Here is a 16,136-nt window from a genome sequence, read left to right as displayed (position 1 = left end):
GTAGATGCCGCCGCTCCCACTTTATCACCAAATGGAAGGGAAGAATCCTTCCAAGGCGCCCTCCCTTTCCTGCCATAGACCTGCAGCCCACCTAAGCTGCACGTCGGAGTCGCGGGCCTGGGTGAATCCGGGGGCCTTGGGGGACCCGGGCCCCCGCCGCACCTAGACCCGCCTGCGTCCCCCAGGGCAGCTCCGCGCTCGGCAGTGCGGTTGAATCACTGGGGTGAGTCACCCCTTGCAGGGTCCCGGAGTTTCCTACCGGGAGGAGGCGGGGCAGGGGTGTGGACTCGCCGGGGGCCGCCCACCGCGACGGCGAGTGACCCAGGCCGGGGGCGGGGAGTCAGGAGGAGCGGCGGGGGCGGGCGCCGGGGGCGGGCAGAGGCGCGGGAAAGCTGGCTGCCGGCCCTTTATAGCGCGCGGGGCACCGGCTCGCCAAGACTCCGGGCTCCCGGCACCCCCTCGCACTCCCTCTGGCCGGCCCAGGGCGCCTGCAGCGCAACCTCCCCAGCCTCCGGGGCGCCACGGAACCCGCTCGATATCGCGGTCAACTCGTAGACATGGAGACCCCTGCCTGGCCCCGGGTCCCGTGCCCCGAGACCGCAGTCGCTCGGACGCTCCTGCTCGGCTGGGTCTTCGCCCAGGTGGCCGGCGCTTCAGGTGAGTGGCACTGGCCCCTGGAAGCCCGGGGCGCGCCACACGCAGGAGGGAGGAGACAGTCCCGGCTGGCAGCGGGCTCGTCCTGGTTCCCTGGGGCGCCCATGTTGCCCCCCGCGCCTATGGGACTCGGCTGCGTTCACCCAGCCGGGCTTGAATGAACCCAGTCCCTTGGGCGCCGGCGGGAGTTGCAGGGAGGGAGTTGGCGCCCCAGACCCCGCTGCCCCTTCTGCTAGAGAGTTTTGCTCTGGGTGTCCAAGTAATTGGACTGTTGTTGCATAAGCGGACTTTTGGCTCCCGCTTTAACTCTGGGGAAAGGGCTTCCCAGTGATTCGCGACCTGCAATATAATAGAACTTGGGCTTGCGTCTGCACGTGTTGGCGTGCAGAGATTTGGATATTATCTTTCATTATATGTGCATCTTCCCTTAATAAAGAGCGTCCCTGGTCTTTTCCTGGCCATCTTTGTTCTAGATTTGGGTAGAGGCAATCCAAACGGGCTGGACTGCTGCTTAGATTGGAGCAGGTACAACGTTGTGCATGCCCCGTATTTCTACGCGGTGTTCGGTACGGCGTAGAGACTGGGACCTGCTGCGTACTGGCAAAGCACACCTTCATAATAAATTATCCTGATCCAATACAGCCGACGGTGTGACAGGCCACACGAACATGGGTCTCCGTGGAAGTTTCAGGATACAGACATTTCAGATAAAAATGGAAAAAGTGAAGTTTGACTTTTTTCATTTGTATGCAGTCCTAACTCTTGTCACACGTGTGGGATTTGCCTTTTTTCCATAACTTACTGAAAACCCTTCCTGGCGGGCTGAACCTGACTCTTCCTGAGCTGAGTCCTGGACGGGCACACTGATGGCTCTGGGTTCCTCCTGGTCAAGTTATAACAAGGCTTTGCCCATGAATAATTTCAAACGAAAATGTCAAGATCCTTGCTGGTGTCCTGCGATTACAAGGTGAATCTTGTCATGAAGAAATTCTAGGTCTAGAAAAAATTTGAAGATTCTTTTTCTCTTGATAATTCACTAATGAAGCTTTTGTTGCTGAAAAATAAAAAGTGAGGTTTATGGTGATGTCAGGTGGGAAGGTGTTTTATACATCAACACAGTCGAATGCTGAGAAGTGCATGTAATAATAGCTGTTTCTCTGTTGCTTAAAGGCACTACAAATACTGTGGCAGCATATAATTTAACTTGGAAATCAACTAATTTCAAGACAATTTTGGAGTGGGAACCCAAACCCATCAATCAAGTCTACACTGTTCAAATAAGGTAAGCTAGGTACAAAAAAAGAAAATTAAGTGTTTTGATGTTTCTACTCTCCTATGCTGAACATGCATGTTCTTAAAGCTGATTACTGGAAGAAATTATTTAACAGATGACAAAGAAGAAGGGATTCGTGGCAATTCGCTGGCCCGTGTCATACTCTATTAGGCCTGCAACATTTCCAGACCTTAAACTGATAGAACATTTTAATTGTTTTAATTGTTTCTGGAAATGATGGGAGAGTTCCTAAGTGAAGTATAAACCGTGGAGAGGTGAACCTTCTTGAGTAGGCACTGAAGTGTGCTTTGGGTCCTGATAGATTAGTTGATCTCATCTAAACATTGATGTCTTTTTCTGTTGCTGTCTAGACTGTGAACCATGTCTAACACCTTAGGGAAGAGGTGGGGAGGAATCCCAATGTATGCATTGCCCTTAAGCAGTGTTTGATTCATTCATCTCTGGACTCCATGAATCGAAATTTGCTAGTATACATGATCTTAGTGGAAGAGGCCAAATGTGTGACTCATGGAGCCTGGCAGAGCAGTAATACTCCGCTGTCTGTACCCTCTGGGTCTGGGGTGGCTCTGCTTCTTGGTGCCTCAACTCTGATTGGCAGCTGTCCCCAGGAGCCGATAATTTAGCATATTCAATCTAAAGGTTATGTCTTCCTTGATGGTTTTCACCATATTCTTGGCAAGTTTTTGGTTTTTGAAATGTTCTAGGAGGCTTGGTAGAGATCTTATGAAATAGAGAATAGCTGTTGTGGAAATTATTTTAATGCTAATTATGTAAAGTACAAAAGTAGCACCAGCTAAAACGAAAGGTATTTTGTTGTTCTGTTTTGTTTTAGCTTGTGCCAGGCTTTTTACAGCATTAGGAATGCCACTTCTAGATACGATGGATATTTTAAGTGAATGTTCTTGTTTTTCAAAATGAACTTCATGACAGCAGTTGCCAAACCAGCAGGGAGAACTTGCCTGCATATGTGCATGCATGTGTGGATATGTGTGGGGGCGTGGAGAGAAAGATGAAGGAATTTCATAACCTGAAATAATGATTACAGTTCTGGTCAAACTTGTTAATTCAGACTTCACCAATTGATAATTAGTAATTAATTTCTCTGATACAGGCCTGAAGTTTACCTTGGTAAACACTTTCCTTCTAGATGGTAAAAATTAGATTTTGAGAGGAATGCTTACCTCCTAAATATATTCAATCTAATATTTGAGGGACATGTGGGAATATATTTATGATTCACCTGCTTTTTAAACATAAGCCTTTGTTAACTGTAAGTTCTTGAACTTTATAAGGCTGCTGTTATTTAAGTGAGCACAGCTCCTGATCTGCAAACATCAGAGCGCAGGGCTACAGCTTGGGGGATGCCAGCTGACTCAAGGTGGTCCTGTGGACTGGACAATCCCTTGCTGCTGTGCTGGAGGGCCTGGGAGCTTTTCCATCAGCCTGCGCCTGAAGCGTGCACTCTTCTTACCCACCCCAGGAATAAATGAGATTCCTGGTTAAAAAGGACCAGAGCAGTCATTTTTACAGATGAGGAAACTGTTGCTCTGGAAAGTGAGGGATTTATTCATGACTACACTGATGGTAAGTGCCCATGTCAGGTCTGGAACCAAGGTCTACCCAGTATCCACACACCCCTTAGGTGGCTCTGCTACAGTCTGATGGGAGGCCGCAAAGCAGGAGGAAGAAGGAAAGCCTTGCCCACTGAATCTCCTCAGTGGGGCTTCCTCCCTGCCTGTTTTCCCTCCCTACAGTTAGCATCTAAAGCAGCTGCCCCTCTTCCCTCCCCACTCCTCTCACTACTGCAGCCTGGCTCCAGCCACCGGACACTACTGCTGTGCAGAAGCCCCTACTTTGAGCTCCAACTGCATTTTTCACCTTTGCTAACAGTTTTCAGTGGTGGTTGGGAAATGTTATTGGCTTAAGCCTTTGCACAAACCATCACCTGTGATATTCATTCCATAGAAATGTTCTGAATTCTAAAGCTGAATTTACAAAGCTTCTGGAAAACAACCTGCAACCAAATTAGTGACTGAATTTTTTAGTCCACTCAGAATTCCAAATCAGAGGGTTTTGCAATGCCTGGAAGAACCTTGGAGGCTTTTAAAGTGTTAATGCTATTAATGGCATTCAGAGGGATTTTCTACAGAACTGTCCCTTCATTACCTGTTTACACAGTTACTACTTACCATGGTACTGTGTAAATCCTTGTGCTAAATTTTGCTGTAGAGTATGTGGTCCCTGCTGTGAGCTGGAAGGAACCAAATACTGTATCTGTATGGTACATAGAAAGCCCTAGGAGACTTTCTCCTGTTATCTGAACAACTATTTGCTGTAGTGATAAAAAGGAAACAGCGTAGTCTCATTTGCTTTTTGAAATGGAAATGATATAATAAAACACATTTTGGTCATTCTGGAACAAAATAGCCTCTCTCCTTTTATCACATAAAATTAAATAAATAGAAACCAAAATATTTCAATATCAATCTTAGTTTGTGCACTTTAGGATAAAGAATGTGTTTACCCAAATCCTTTTGGCCTGGTTACTTAGTTCAGATTTTGAAAGAAAATATATTTATGGCTTTTATGTGTGAATTTAGACAATGGAATTCACATGATGCCTTGTTTTCCTCAAGATTATGTATTAATTCAACCTGTAAATACAAACCATCTAATAGTCAGCGAGACCCGACAGCCCTGTTGCTTGACAGAGCACACAAGGGCACGCACCCCTCGTACCAGGCCGACTGTGTTCATATTAACAGCATCATGGAGGAACTCATGCTGGGGGACAGGGGAGGGAGATGTAAATGCTCAGCAGGGAGATCTGGAGATTCCTGGAGCAGGTGGAGTTGGGACCTGGCCTTGAACGATGGGTCTGCCTCTGGTAGTCAGGAATGCCAAAGGGAAGAGCAGCATAACTGTCACTTTCCATGGGACAGAAGTGTGTGAATCAAGTTGCAGTGACACTTCACCTATTTATTATTTTGGTCATTTAGAAGAATTTCATTTTAGAAGTCCTTTAAATCATTTACCCTTCAATGACGTCTCACAAAAGAACAATCTGTCTTTAGTTTTTTAGTTTCAGACTTTGTTAGACAGATACTACCTGTACTGTCATTCTGTAATCTTGGTTGGGATGGATTTGCATCTTGCAAAAGCAAGGGAGGCATGTAGTATAATGGGGCAAACAGACCCAGCTCTGCCACTGGTTAGGTATGTGACCTTCTGCAAGTTGCTTAGTGTCTGTGAGCTTCAATGTCCTCACGGATAAGAAAGATCCAATACCTTCTTGGAAAGATTATATCAAATGAAGTAACATGGGTAAATGGTCCAGTAGAGTACCTGGCATATAGTGGAGTCAATGAATGATTAATAATAGCATTAATAGTGGTCATGAGAGAATATATGTATAACATGTTATTATGTAGACTATTTTACATAGAATATAGAACGTGATATAACAAACAATGTAATACGATATAATAAGTAGACTATAGTAAACAACCTCACTTTGTCTCAGTTGCCTCCTCTTGATGGAAAACTGCTCTTTCTGCCCTGTAACCGTGACAGAGCATCTACATTCTAAGAAAGATATTTAACAAAATGGTTAAGAGTACAGATCCACGAGTCAAATAGCTATCTGGTTCAAAGTCCAGCTGTGTGATTTTCAGCTAGTCACCCAATCTCACTTTGTCTCAGTTGCCTCATTTGTAAAAACAGGGCAAATTAGAGAGCCATCCCCTGGGTTGCTATGAGGACTCAAACATGCATCCCAAGTGCTCAGTGTTGCTAGGTATGATGACTCACACCTGTAAATTCAGCACTTTGGGAGGCCAAAACAGAAGGATCAGCCTGGGCAACATAGCAAGACCCCATCTCTACAAAACAATGTTTAAAAAAAAGCAAAGTGCTTGCACAGTAACTGCATCATTAGTGTTGATCGTAGGGCTCCTGATGTTAGCACAGAACGCCACAGCTAGGAAGCAGTCTATCTTATTGAGTGCAAATTGTAATGTTCCATTTATTTTTCTTCCTTCTTTTCTTTCTTTAGTACTAAGTCAGGGGATTGGAAAAGCAAATGCTTTTACACAGCAGACACAGAGTGTGACCTCACTGACGAGATTGTGAAGGATGTGAAGCAGACGTACTTGGCACGGGTCTTCTCCTACCCGGCAGGGCATGTGGAGAGCACAGGTTCTACGGAGGAGCCTCTATATGAGAACTCCCCAGAGTTCACACCTTACCTGGAGAGTAAGTCGCTTGGGCTGTACCACTGTTCATTCTTGTTATAAACGTCTGAATATTCTTGCGATCTGATACCTTTAGGGGCTACTAAATTAAAAATATTTACTATTTTTTTCTCGGAAACTGGTATGTAACACAGCCCTCTTCACACATTCCAGATGTGGCAGGAGGTTCACAGAATAAGAACTTTGGAGCTGATGACAGTGTCATCAAGTAACTTTCTCCCCGAGTCTGTCCCCAGACCCTGTTACTGTCCTCAGTAACCACCTGAATGTGTGTTGGGAGAGGGCAGGCCAGGGAAGGGGGTAGGGATAGGAAATCCACCAAGGCCGGGGTTTTAGCTTTTCCCTATATGTATCATATATCCTGATTTTTCTGTCCCATTATCATACCAAAAATCCCAGTTGAGGATTTTTCCCAAATGGTCATAAATCGATGAGGAAAGTCCATGGCTTCCCTCTGAGCCCATCGTTAGCCTAATCATGCTGACCTTTTCCAATCACTTGGCCGTGATTTGAGTTCCATGGTGTGCCAGCACCTGCCCAGCCATCGGCCTGTCACCCTCGTTCTGCTTTTGGGAAGGTGGACTACTTTCCTCCTCAGCCTTTGCCCCTGTAAGCTCGCCCTAGAAGCCAGTAAGAGAATGAAGAGAATTCCTGTCAGGTAGGAGATTTAAATTCTTTTGCCGCAACTGTGGCTCTGATCTAGGCATTTCAGATAAACGCGTGTAGCACATTGAGTAGAGTGACATGAGCTTCTCTTGTAGGGCCAGCTGGTTAGAATGAAGGTGTTGTGTTAGTGTTAGGCCCAGCGAGAGAGAACAGTTTCTCAAGGTAGGAAAGGTGGAGAAGGCGGGGGACAGACAACCAACCAACCATCCTCCTCTGCTATCTACTTTGAGGGTTGAAATAGAGGGCCTGACCCTAGGTGAATGTGGCTGCCTTCCCAGAGCCCCCATTTGCAAAACCCTCCAGACCCCTGGGTGCTTCTGCCTGTGTCTCTTGTGGCACCAGGCAAGAATGTAGCGGCGTCAGCAGTCCCTCTGGTGACTGCGGCATGGTTGACATTCATTTCCTGCCTAGTTAATGGCATCCTCATGATTCTCTTTTATATTAATAGTTCTTGAGTTTTTTGTAAGCTACTTCAAATCCTTTGTTGGTGCAAGATAGAAAATACTTTATATGTTTGTTTTGCATGTGCACATGCATATTTGGCCTGTGAATTGATGTTTGTTTTCCTGTCATTTAACCAAAGCATATGAGATAATTGAGCCATTGTAGAGACCCAGTGGTTAAATTGGCCTCTCGAGGTACCAAGGACATTTCCTGGGCTTTCTCATAGCCCTACATTTTTTTGGACCTAAAATGTTATAGTTTATGCTACCACCCTGTTCAATATAGTAGCCACTAGCCACATGTGGCTGTTGACCACTTGAAATATGGCTAATGCTGTAAGTATAAAGTATACACTGGAACTTAAGAAGTATAGAATATCTCAAAAATTTTTAATATTGATTACATGTTAAAATGATTATATTCCAGATATATGCAGTTGACTCAAGCAATGCATGGCTGAGAGGCACCGACTCCCTGTGCAGTTGAAAATCCGAGTATAACTTTTAACTCCCCAAAAACTTAACTACTGATAGCCTGTGTATTAGTTGACCGTTGACTGGAGCCTTACCAATAAGACAAACAGTCAATTAACACATATTTTATATGTTACGTGCATTATATACTGTATTCTTACAATAAAGTAAGCTAGAGGAAAGAAAATGTTATTAAGAAAATTATAAGGAAGAGAGGCTGGGCATGGTGGCTCACGCCTGTAATCTCAGCACTTTGGGATGCTAAGGCGGGTGGATTACTTGAGGTCAGGAGTTCAAGACCAGCCTGGCCAACATGGTGGAACCTTATCTCTACTAAAAAATACAAAAATTAGCTGGGCATGGTTGTGGGTGCCTGTAATCCCAGTTACTTGGGAGGCTGAGGCAGGAGAATCACTTCAACCCAGGTGGAGGAGGTTGCAATGAACTGAGATTGTGCCACTGCACTCCAGCCTGGGTGACAGAATGAGACTCTGTCAAAAAAAAAAAAAAAAAAAAAAAGGAAGGAAGGAAGAAAGAGAGAGGAGAGAAAGAAAGAAAAAAGAAAGAAAAGACGATTATAAGGAAGACAAAATATATTCACTATTAATTAAGCAGAAGTGGATCATCATAAAGGTGTTCATCCTCGTCATCTTCATGTTGAGTAGGCTGACGAGGAGGAGGCGGAGAAGGAAGAGGAGGAAGAGGAGGAAGAGGAGGGGCGGAGAAGGAAGAGGAGGAAGAGGAGGAAGAGGAGGGGCCATGGCAGGAGAAGAGGTGGAGGAGGTAGAAGGAGGCAGGCACACTTGGTGTAACTTTTATTGAAAAAAATTTGCATATAAGTGGATCCACAGAGTTCAAACCCCTGTCATTCAGGGGTCGACTGTCCTTGGTTAACTAAAATGTATTAGGAAAATTAATTTCACCTGTTCCTTTTTACTTTTTCTAATGTGACTACCAGAACATTTAAAATGATATCTGAGGCTCCATTGTCTTCCCCTTGGACAGCACTGCCACAGAATGTCTTAGGATTCAGCTCCGGGCCGCCACACCTGCTTCTCTCAGGCAGCTGGTTCTATGTAGATGTTTTATATGAGAGATAATTAAGTTGTCAATTATGAAAATGAAACAGGATTTGACTTTGTACAGAATTCTTTGGTTCTAACCAAGCTCATTTCCTTTGTGTCAGCAAACCTCGGACAGCCGACAATTCAGAGTTTTGAACAAGTGGGAACAAAAGTGAATGTGACAGTACAAGATGAATGGACTTTAGTTAGAAGGAACGACACTTTCCTAAGCCTCCGGGATGTTTTTGGCAAGGACTTAATTTATACACTCTATTATTGGAAATCTTCAAGTTCGGGAAAGGTGAGCATTTTTTAATTTGTTTTTATGACTTGTTTTAAATTGTGGATACTTGGGTTTTACAGCCCATTTCTTCCCCAATTCAAAAAAAGCAGAACAGGGTTGTTGAGAAGGTGGTGGAGTAGAAGGGGGAGCACCCACTGTGGGGAGGGGTGGACAACAGGCCTGGTCTTACCTGTGACTCTCCATTACCTTGTGACTCTGGGCAGGGCCCCCGCAGAGTCCCAGGTTCCTCAGCCAACCGCTGGATCCGGCCATCTCTAAAGGTCCCCCACACTCACATTTCTCCCTCTATTGAGGATCCCGGGCACAAAATGTGTTTTTGGTTCAATGCATAATACTCCCTTCCTTTTTCTTTTACTGCAGATATCTTCTAAAGGGGCTAAATAGGGCTCAATATACCTAAATTGGATCTTCTCAGTCTTGGAAAAGGCATTATTAGCAGTGGTCAAGGGAAACTGATTAGCGAAGTCACTTCTAATCCTTCACGTGTCAGCTACGTTCATGTACACTTTGCTTAGAACCTAGGTTTTTACTTCTGCAGTGACTTAAGGAAGGGGAAAGAATTGACTCTGAGCCCAGATGAATTAAGAACTCTATCTTTTTACAGAAAACAGCCAAAACAAACACTAATGAGTTTTTGATTGATGTGGATAAAGGAGAAAACTACTGTTTCAGTGTTCAAGCAGTGATTCCCTCCCGAAGAACAGCTAACCGGAAGAGTACAGACAGCCCCGTCGAGTGTATGGGCCATGAGAAAGGGGAATCCAGAGGTGAGTGGCTCTGCCGGCCATTTGCGTGGGGGTGTGGGTGCCTTCTGGAGGAGTAGCCCCTCCAGGGCTGGGATGTACTTCCTTGGTTAAATATTCAGGAAGACAAACTGCCTGGAGGTTTTTTTATTGTTGCTTGTTTTGGTTTTGATTTTGCTCTTGGTACTCTTAAGATTTTGGACATTTAGAAATGCTTCTGTGTTGTTTGAGCCCTTGTGTTAGCAAGGGTTTTCTTGAGCACCTACCATGTGCTAAGCCCTCTGCTGAGCCCTGGATACACAAACTATGTTTAGGATTTAGCATCAAGTCACAGATTTCCCTGGGCATTTTTTCATGCTTAAATTCTAATTCTGGGGCGGCTTCTGGACCAGCTGCAGCAGGACCCGGTAGACATTTGTGAGTACCCTCTGTTGCCACAGAGGCTATAGAGGCTAACCCATCAAGGGAAGGGATTGAGTATATCAGATATACCCGCATGCATGTGTGCATATGGCTGACACGTGTGTGTCCACGCGTGTGCAGATGTTGGGAGCTCAGGCACATTGTGCGGGGAACGGTCCCTAACTGGAAGTGCTGTGGGCATTCAGACGTACAGGAAGCTGCAAGACTGTGCATCTTGCTCCATGCCTTACGAGGAAAGTATTCTGAGTACTTTCAGTGAAGAAAAGAGTCAGGGGATATAAATGATGGCTTACGCAGGGTGTGGTCGCTCACACCTGTAGTCCCAGCACTTTGGGAGGCCCAGGCTGGCAAATCTCTTGAGGTCAGGAGTTTGGGACCAGCCTGGCCAACATGATAAAACTCCAGCTCTATTAAAAATACATAAAGTAGCTGGGCATGGTTGCACGTGTCTGTAGTTCCAGCTACTCAGGAGGTTGACGCAGGAGAATTGCTTGAATCTAGGAGGCGGAGGCTGAAGTGAGCTGAGATTGCATCACTGCACTCCAGTCTGGGTGACAGAGCAAGACTCCATCTCAAAAAAAAAAAAAAAAAAAAAAAGGAAAAGAAATGATGGCCTAGCTCCAGGTGAAGATGAGATTTGAACATTTTAAAACACTTTAAATAAACTGTTCTCTCCTGTTTATTGCCACTGATGGGAGAGGTTTCTCTTTGCCTCTGGTCCTGCTTCCCTCTGGGCCATCCTACCCACAGCCTTCAGTCATTGTCCTAAAGCCTGGCTCTAATTCCAGTGCCTCTCCTTTTGTGCACACACACACTTGTCTGCTTCCTTGGCCCTTCTCTATCTTGGAGAGGCATTTCAAATGCCCCTTCCAGCAGGAAGCCTTCCTACTGCACCAACTAGTTACTATCTCTTCTTCACCCGAATCCTGGTAGCACTTTGGATATCCCACTTTGCACTTAGGGTTCACCTTCTACTATAATCATTGCCATCAATCTCAGCATCATTTTTAGGCACTTCTTTCCAGCCGTTGTTCTTACCTCCAACTACATATCTTTTCTGGACTGCACATTATTCAATTTATTAAATGCCCATTAAATGTGTTTAGCCATTGTCAATTACTCTGAAATGTTCAGGGTTTGACAAATTCTTTCCTAATCTAAGTGTGGTGGAAAGAGTGAAAGAAAGAAATTTCAAATTGCACAAAAATAGGATGGTGTAATTTGGGGTTATGCCCTCAATTTTGCCCACTGATAAATGGGATTTGAGCTCACCAAGTTGACTAGATGCCCTTTATTTTTCAGAAATATTCTATATCATTGGAGCTGTGGTATTTGTGGTCATCATCCTTGTCATCATCCTGGCTATATCTCTACACAAGTGTAAAAAGGCAAGAGTGGGGCGGAGCTGGAAGGAGAACTCCCCACTGAATGTTGCATAAAGGAAGCACCGTTGGAGCTACTGCAAATGCTGTATTGCACTGTGACCGAGAACTTTTAAGAGAATAGAATACATGGAAACACAAATGAGTATTTCGGAGCATGAAGACCCTGGAGTTCAAAAAAAGCTCTTGATATGACCTATTACTACCATTAGCATTCTGGTTTTGACATCAGCATTAGTCACTTTGAAATGTAACGAATGGTACTACAACCAATTCCAAGTTTTAATTTTAACACTATGGCACCTTTTGCACATAACATGCTTTAGATTATATATTCCGCACTCAAGGAGTAACCAGGTCATCCAAGCAAAAACAAATGAGAAAATGCCTTAAAAAATCCCGGGTGGACTTTTGAAAAGCTCTTTTTTTTTTTTTTTGAGATAGAGTCTCGCTCTGTTGCCCAGGCTGGAGTGCAGTGGCATGATCTCGACTCACTGCACCCTCCATCTCTTGGGTTCAAGCAATTCTCTGCCTCAGTCTCCCGAGTAACTGGGATTACAGGCACCCGCCACCACACCCGGCTAATTTTTGTATTTTTAGTAGAGATGGGGTTTCACCATCTTGACCAGGCTGGTCTTGAATTCCTGACCTCAGGTGATCCACCCACCTCGGCCTCCCAAAGTGCTAGGATTACGGGCGTGAACCACTGTGCCCAGCCAAAAAGCTTTTGAGAGGCTGACTTCAGTCCATGTAGGAAAGTAAAATGGAAATTGGGTGAATTTCTAGGGCTTTTCTAACATATGTCTGTAATATAGTGTTTAGGTTCTTTTTTTTTTCAGGAATACATTTGGAAATTCAAAACAATTGGCAGACTTTGTATGAATGTGTTAAGTGCGGGAGACGTCGGTATTCTGGGCACCTTCTTAATATGCTTTACAGTCTGCACTTTAACTGACTGAAGTGGCGTTAAACATTTGAGAGCTAACTCTATTTTTATAAGACTACTATACAAACTACAGAGTTTATGATTTAAGGTACTCAAAGCTTCTATGGTTGACATTGTATGTGTAATTTTTTAAAGGGTTTTCTATATGGGGATTTTCTATTTATATAGGTAATATTGTTCTATTTGTATATATTGAGATAATTTATTTAATATACTTTTATATAAATAAAGGTGACTGGGAATTGTTACTGGTGTAATTATTCGATCTTCCATTTATTATTTATGTATGGTTTGGTGTTTGTATTAGCTCTACTACAGTAAATGACTAAAATTGTCAGTGGCTTATAACAACGTATCTTTTTCACTTACAATACATTTTGGTGACTGTAGGCTGACTGCACCTCTTCTCAATGTCTTCTCATTGTAGGATGCAAACCAATGGAGAAGGCCCTAATTAGGTCAGGGCAGAGGGAAAAACAAAAAACTGGTAGAAACCAGCAACCACAGCTTCAAGCTTTAAGCCCATCTCCTACTCTTCTGCTCTGTACGGGCCCATTGTCACTTCTGTTCACATGCTGCTGCCCCAAGCAAGTGACCAAGCCTGACAATACTTTGCCTACTGGAGTCACCACAAGGCACATGATGGGGCAAGGATGTGGTCTTACAGGAAAGGGAAAAGATAATGCTCTCTACTGCAAACTTGGAGAGATTTCTTTCCATTGGCAGTAGTTTGACTAATTGGAGATGAGAAAAAAAGAAACATTCTTGGGATGATTGTAGTGAAAGAAAATTAGGTAAAAGGACAATATAGGATAGAGAGAGATACAAGTGGAATGAGATCTCTAGAGTCAATTAAAAGCAAGCTAGATCGAGAGCTCTTGGAGGGCAGGGACTGGGCCTAGCTCATGGTTTATAGCTTTTGAGGGTGACTGCACAGTGGACTCAGTCAGTCATGGCTGATTTGAGTTGACTTTATTATCTCTAGAATGTAGTTATCCATTCAAATGCAAAACAGCCTTATTCTCTGAACTGTAGTAAAAGAGGATTCTAACTAGAGATGAAAAAGGTTCTTGGCACCTACTGGGCCACAAAACTACTTTTGCTTCCCACTGTGGAAGGGGGCACTGTTACCATCTAGGAAAAACAACCAGATGGCACGCCTACTCAGAAGTGGTTCCGCAAAGAAATTGAACAAGCATTCAGATGAGCAGCCTCAGCTCACTACCTAGCTAGTAATACATTTTAAGTCCATTTTGTTCCTTTGCACCAAAGAAATTGAACATTGTCAATAAAATTCCAAGCATGAACTGTTTTATGTAACACCACATCCTAAGGAAGAATGCCTGAAACAAACCTTTGATATCCTCATAAAAATGATAGCCATTTTGGAGAAATTATGGAAAACAGACCAGTGGTTGGTTTATTTGGTTGGTTTTGTTTATTATTATTATTATTATTATTATTGTTTTTGGCCATCAACGCAGATGCTGGAGAGGCTGAATCTTGCACTGTTGTAGTGTTTTGTTATACCAGAGAAAAGGGATGTGTTTGCAGCAGAGTCAACAAAAGAGAAACTGGCATGGGGGCACGTCCTCAAGGAAGGGTGCTTCAACCATTATCTCGAATTCCTGTTCACATGGGTCTACCTGGGACAAAGAGCTTAGTGCATTACATGAGGAGGCAAAACAAGCTACAGCAGAAGGTGCCTATCCAGATATTTCTCTGCCAGGATTAATTATAGCATTATGTAATTTCTTGGCTTCATTATCTAAGGAATTTGAATTATTCCACTAAGGAAAATACTGGCAGGTTGAAAACAGGTCTGGGTACTAATAAGGAATCTGGCTGATCACAAGGAAGGGATTCATTATAGATGGGAATGAGGCTGAATTGCAATAATCAGAAAGCTTCCACACAGCAAATGTTAACCACTCCCTACTTTGCCACATCCCTCCGCAGTGCTGAGACCTACCAGCCGCTACTAAAAATCAGCACTGTGATTGACACTGGAGCAGAAACCATACTACAGACTGTTGGCTGCTATCCAGAAACTGCTGCCCTCCAGTGGACCAAATTATACTTCATTACTTGACCAGTAATGTACCCCATAGAGCTAATTGTTAGTAAACCAAACTATCATCCATTCTTTGTTTTGTTTTGATTTTGTTGTTTTGTTTTGTGAGAGTCTGGCTTTGTCGCCAGGCTGGAGTGCAGTGGTGAGATCTCGGCTCACTGCAGCCTCTGCCTCCCAGGTTCAAGCGATTCTTGTTTCTCAGCCTCCTGAGTTGCTGGGATTACAGGTGTAAGCCACCACGCCTGGCTAATTTTTGTATTTTTAGTAGAGATAGGGTTTTGCCATGTTGGCCAGGTTGGTCTCGAACTCCTGACTTCAAGTGATTCACCCACCTTGGCCTCCCAAAGTGCTGAGATTATAGGCGTGAGCCACCATGCCCAGCCCTTTCATGCATTCTAAAGATATTTTTCCAATGTTAAATTATTAACTGAATTTGGCTTACATATAAGAAACTAATTCTCATGAAATCCAAACACATTTTAGCTTAGTTACAGCTGATGGCTTATAATCTAAGGAACTGCCCCTTAAACAATTATCTCTATTCATCAAATGGTGAATAAACTCATTCCCAAATGCTCTTTTAATCTGTTCTATGACATGTGTATTTAATTGTGTGATTTTCCTCCAATAGTTGTTTGGAAGGTTGATTACTGTTATGACGTCGTCTGACTTTCGTTCAGATACTTAGAATGAATGCTTATGCTCTCCTTTCCCACAGCCCTTGCTTTTCAACTGTGATCTAGGTGATTCCAGCTTTGCCAGTCAGCACATTCCTTCTTCATGGCTGCAAAAATTGGTTTAGAGGTAGGTATGTGACCTAACCAAGCCCAAGAAGAGTGTATATCAAGGCTTTCTCTGGGAATGGCAGGATGCTCTTTCTTGAACATAATGAAGAGACGTAGCCACAAGAGCTGCTGGCAGCCGTCTTGAGACCACAAAGGGAGCCAGCTTTACATGGAGCTGACATATTGGAGAGCAATGCAGAGCAATGGTAAAAAGTGAAGTCTTTGCTTTTCATTCATTTGGCAAGACCTTCGAATTTCACATTTGTTTCACATGTGTTTGTAATCACTCTTTGAGACATGTTATAGAGGACTGCTTAAAAAAAAAAAAAGAAAACAGAAGTGAAGTCTTTGGTGACAGCACCGAGCTGCTAGATCAAGCCTTGCTCAAAGTCCAACCCATGGACTTCTCACTGGACATCACCTGACTAATTATTTAAGCGAGCTGAGTCAGTTTTTCTGTTCCTTGCAGTCAAAAGCACCCTACCATGCTGTATAAGCACTGACCATCGAATATAAACAGAAAGAGAAGGTGCCTAGAATGTGAATTTATACTGTAAAATAACATTTCATTTTCATGCCTTTTCAGTTATTTAATGACTGCCCCCTAAAATTATCCCTTCATTCCAGCCGT

At 43.8% G+C, this 16,136-nt stretch overlaps 1 protein-coding gene across 2 annotated transcripts; it reads left to right on the top strand.

Annotated features, from left to right (window-relative positions):
- Positions 1-336: 336 nt before the first annotated feature.
- F3 (coagulation factor III, tissue factor) lies at positions 337-12,903 on the top strand. 2 transcript variants are annotated; one of them, XM_025379124.1, is made up of 6 exons: positions 337-657; positions 1,825-1,936; positions 6,003-6,202; positions 8,971-9,149; positions 9,757-9,919; positions 11,621-12,903. In XM_025379124.1, exons 1-6 carry the CDS (start codon positions 558-560, stop codon positions 11,755-11,757), a joined length of 891 nt encoding a protein of 296 aa, XP_025234909.1. In that variant the 5' UTR covers positions 337-557; the 3' UTR covers positions 11,758-12,903. The 2 variants fall into 2 exon arrangements, with proteins under 2 accessions (XP_025234909.1, XP_025234917.1); XM_025379132.1 differs by lacking the exon at positions 9,757-9,919.
- Positions 12,904-16,136: the final 3,233 nt, after the last annotated feature.

This window comes from Theropithecus gelada, chromosome 1 (assembly GCF_003255815.1).
Source record: "Theropithecus gelada isolate Dixy chromosome 1, Tgel_1.0, whole genome shotgun sequence".
In the NCBI taxonomy this organism is placed as follows: Eukaryota; Metazoa; Chordata; class Mammalia; order Primates; family Cercopithecidae; genus Theropithecus; species Theropithecus gelada.
Note: the sequence above shows the minus strand (reverse complement) of the source record. Positions and strands in the feature narration are given on the sequence as shown.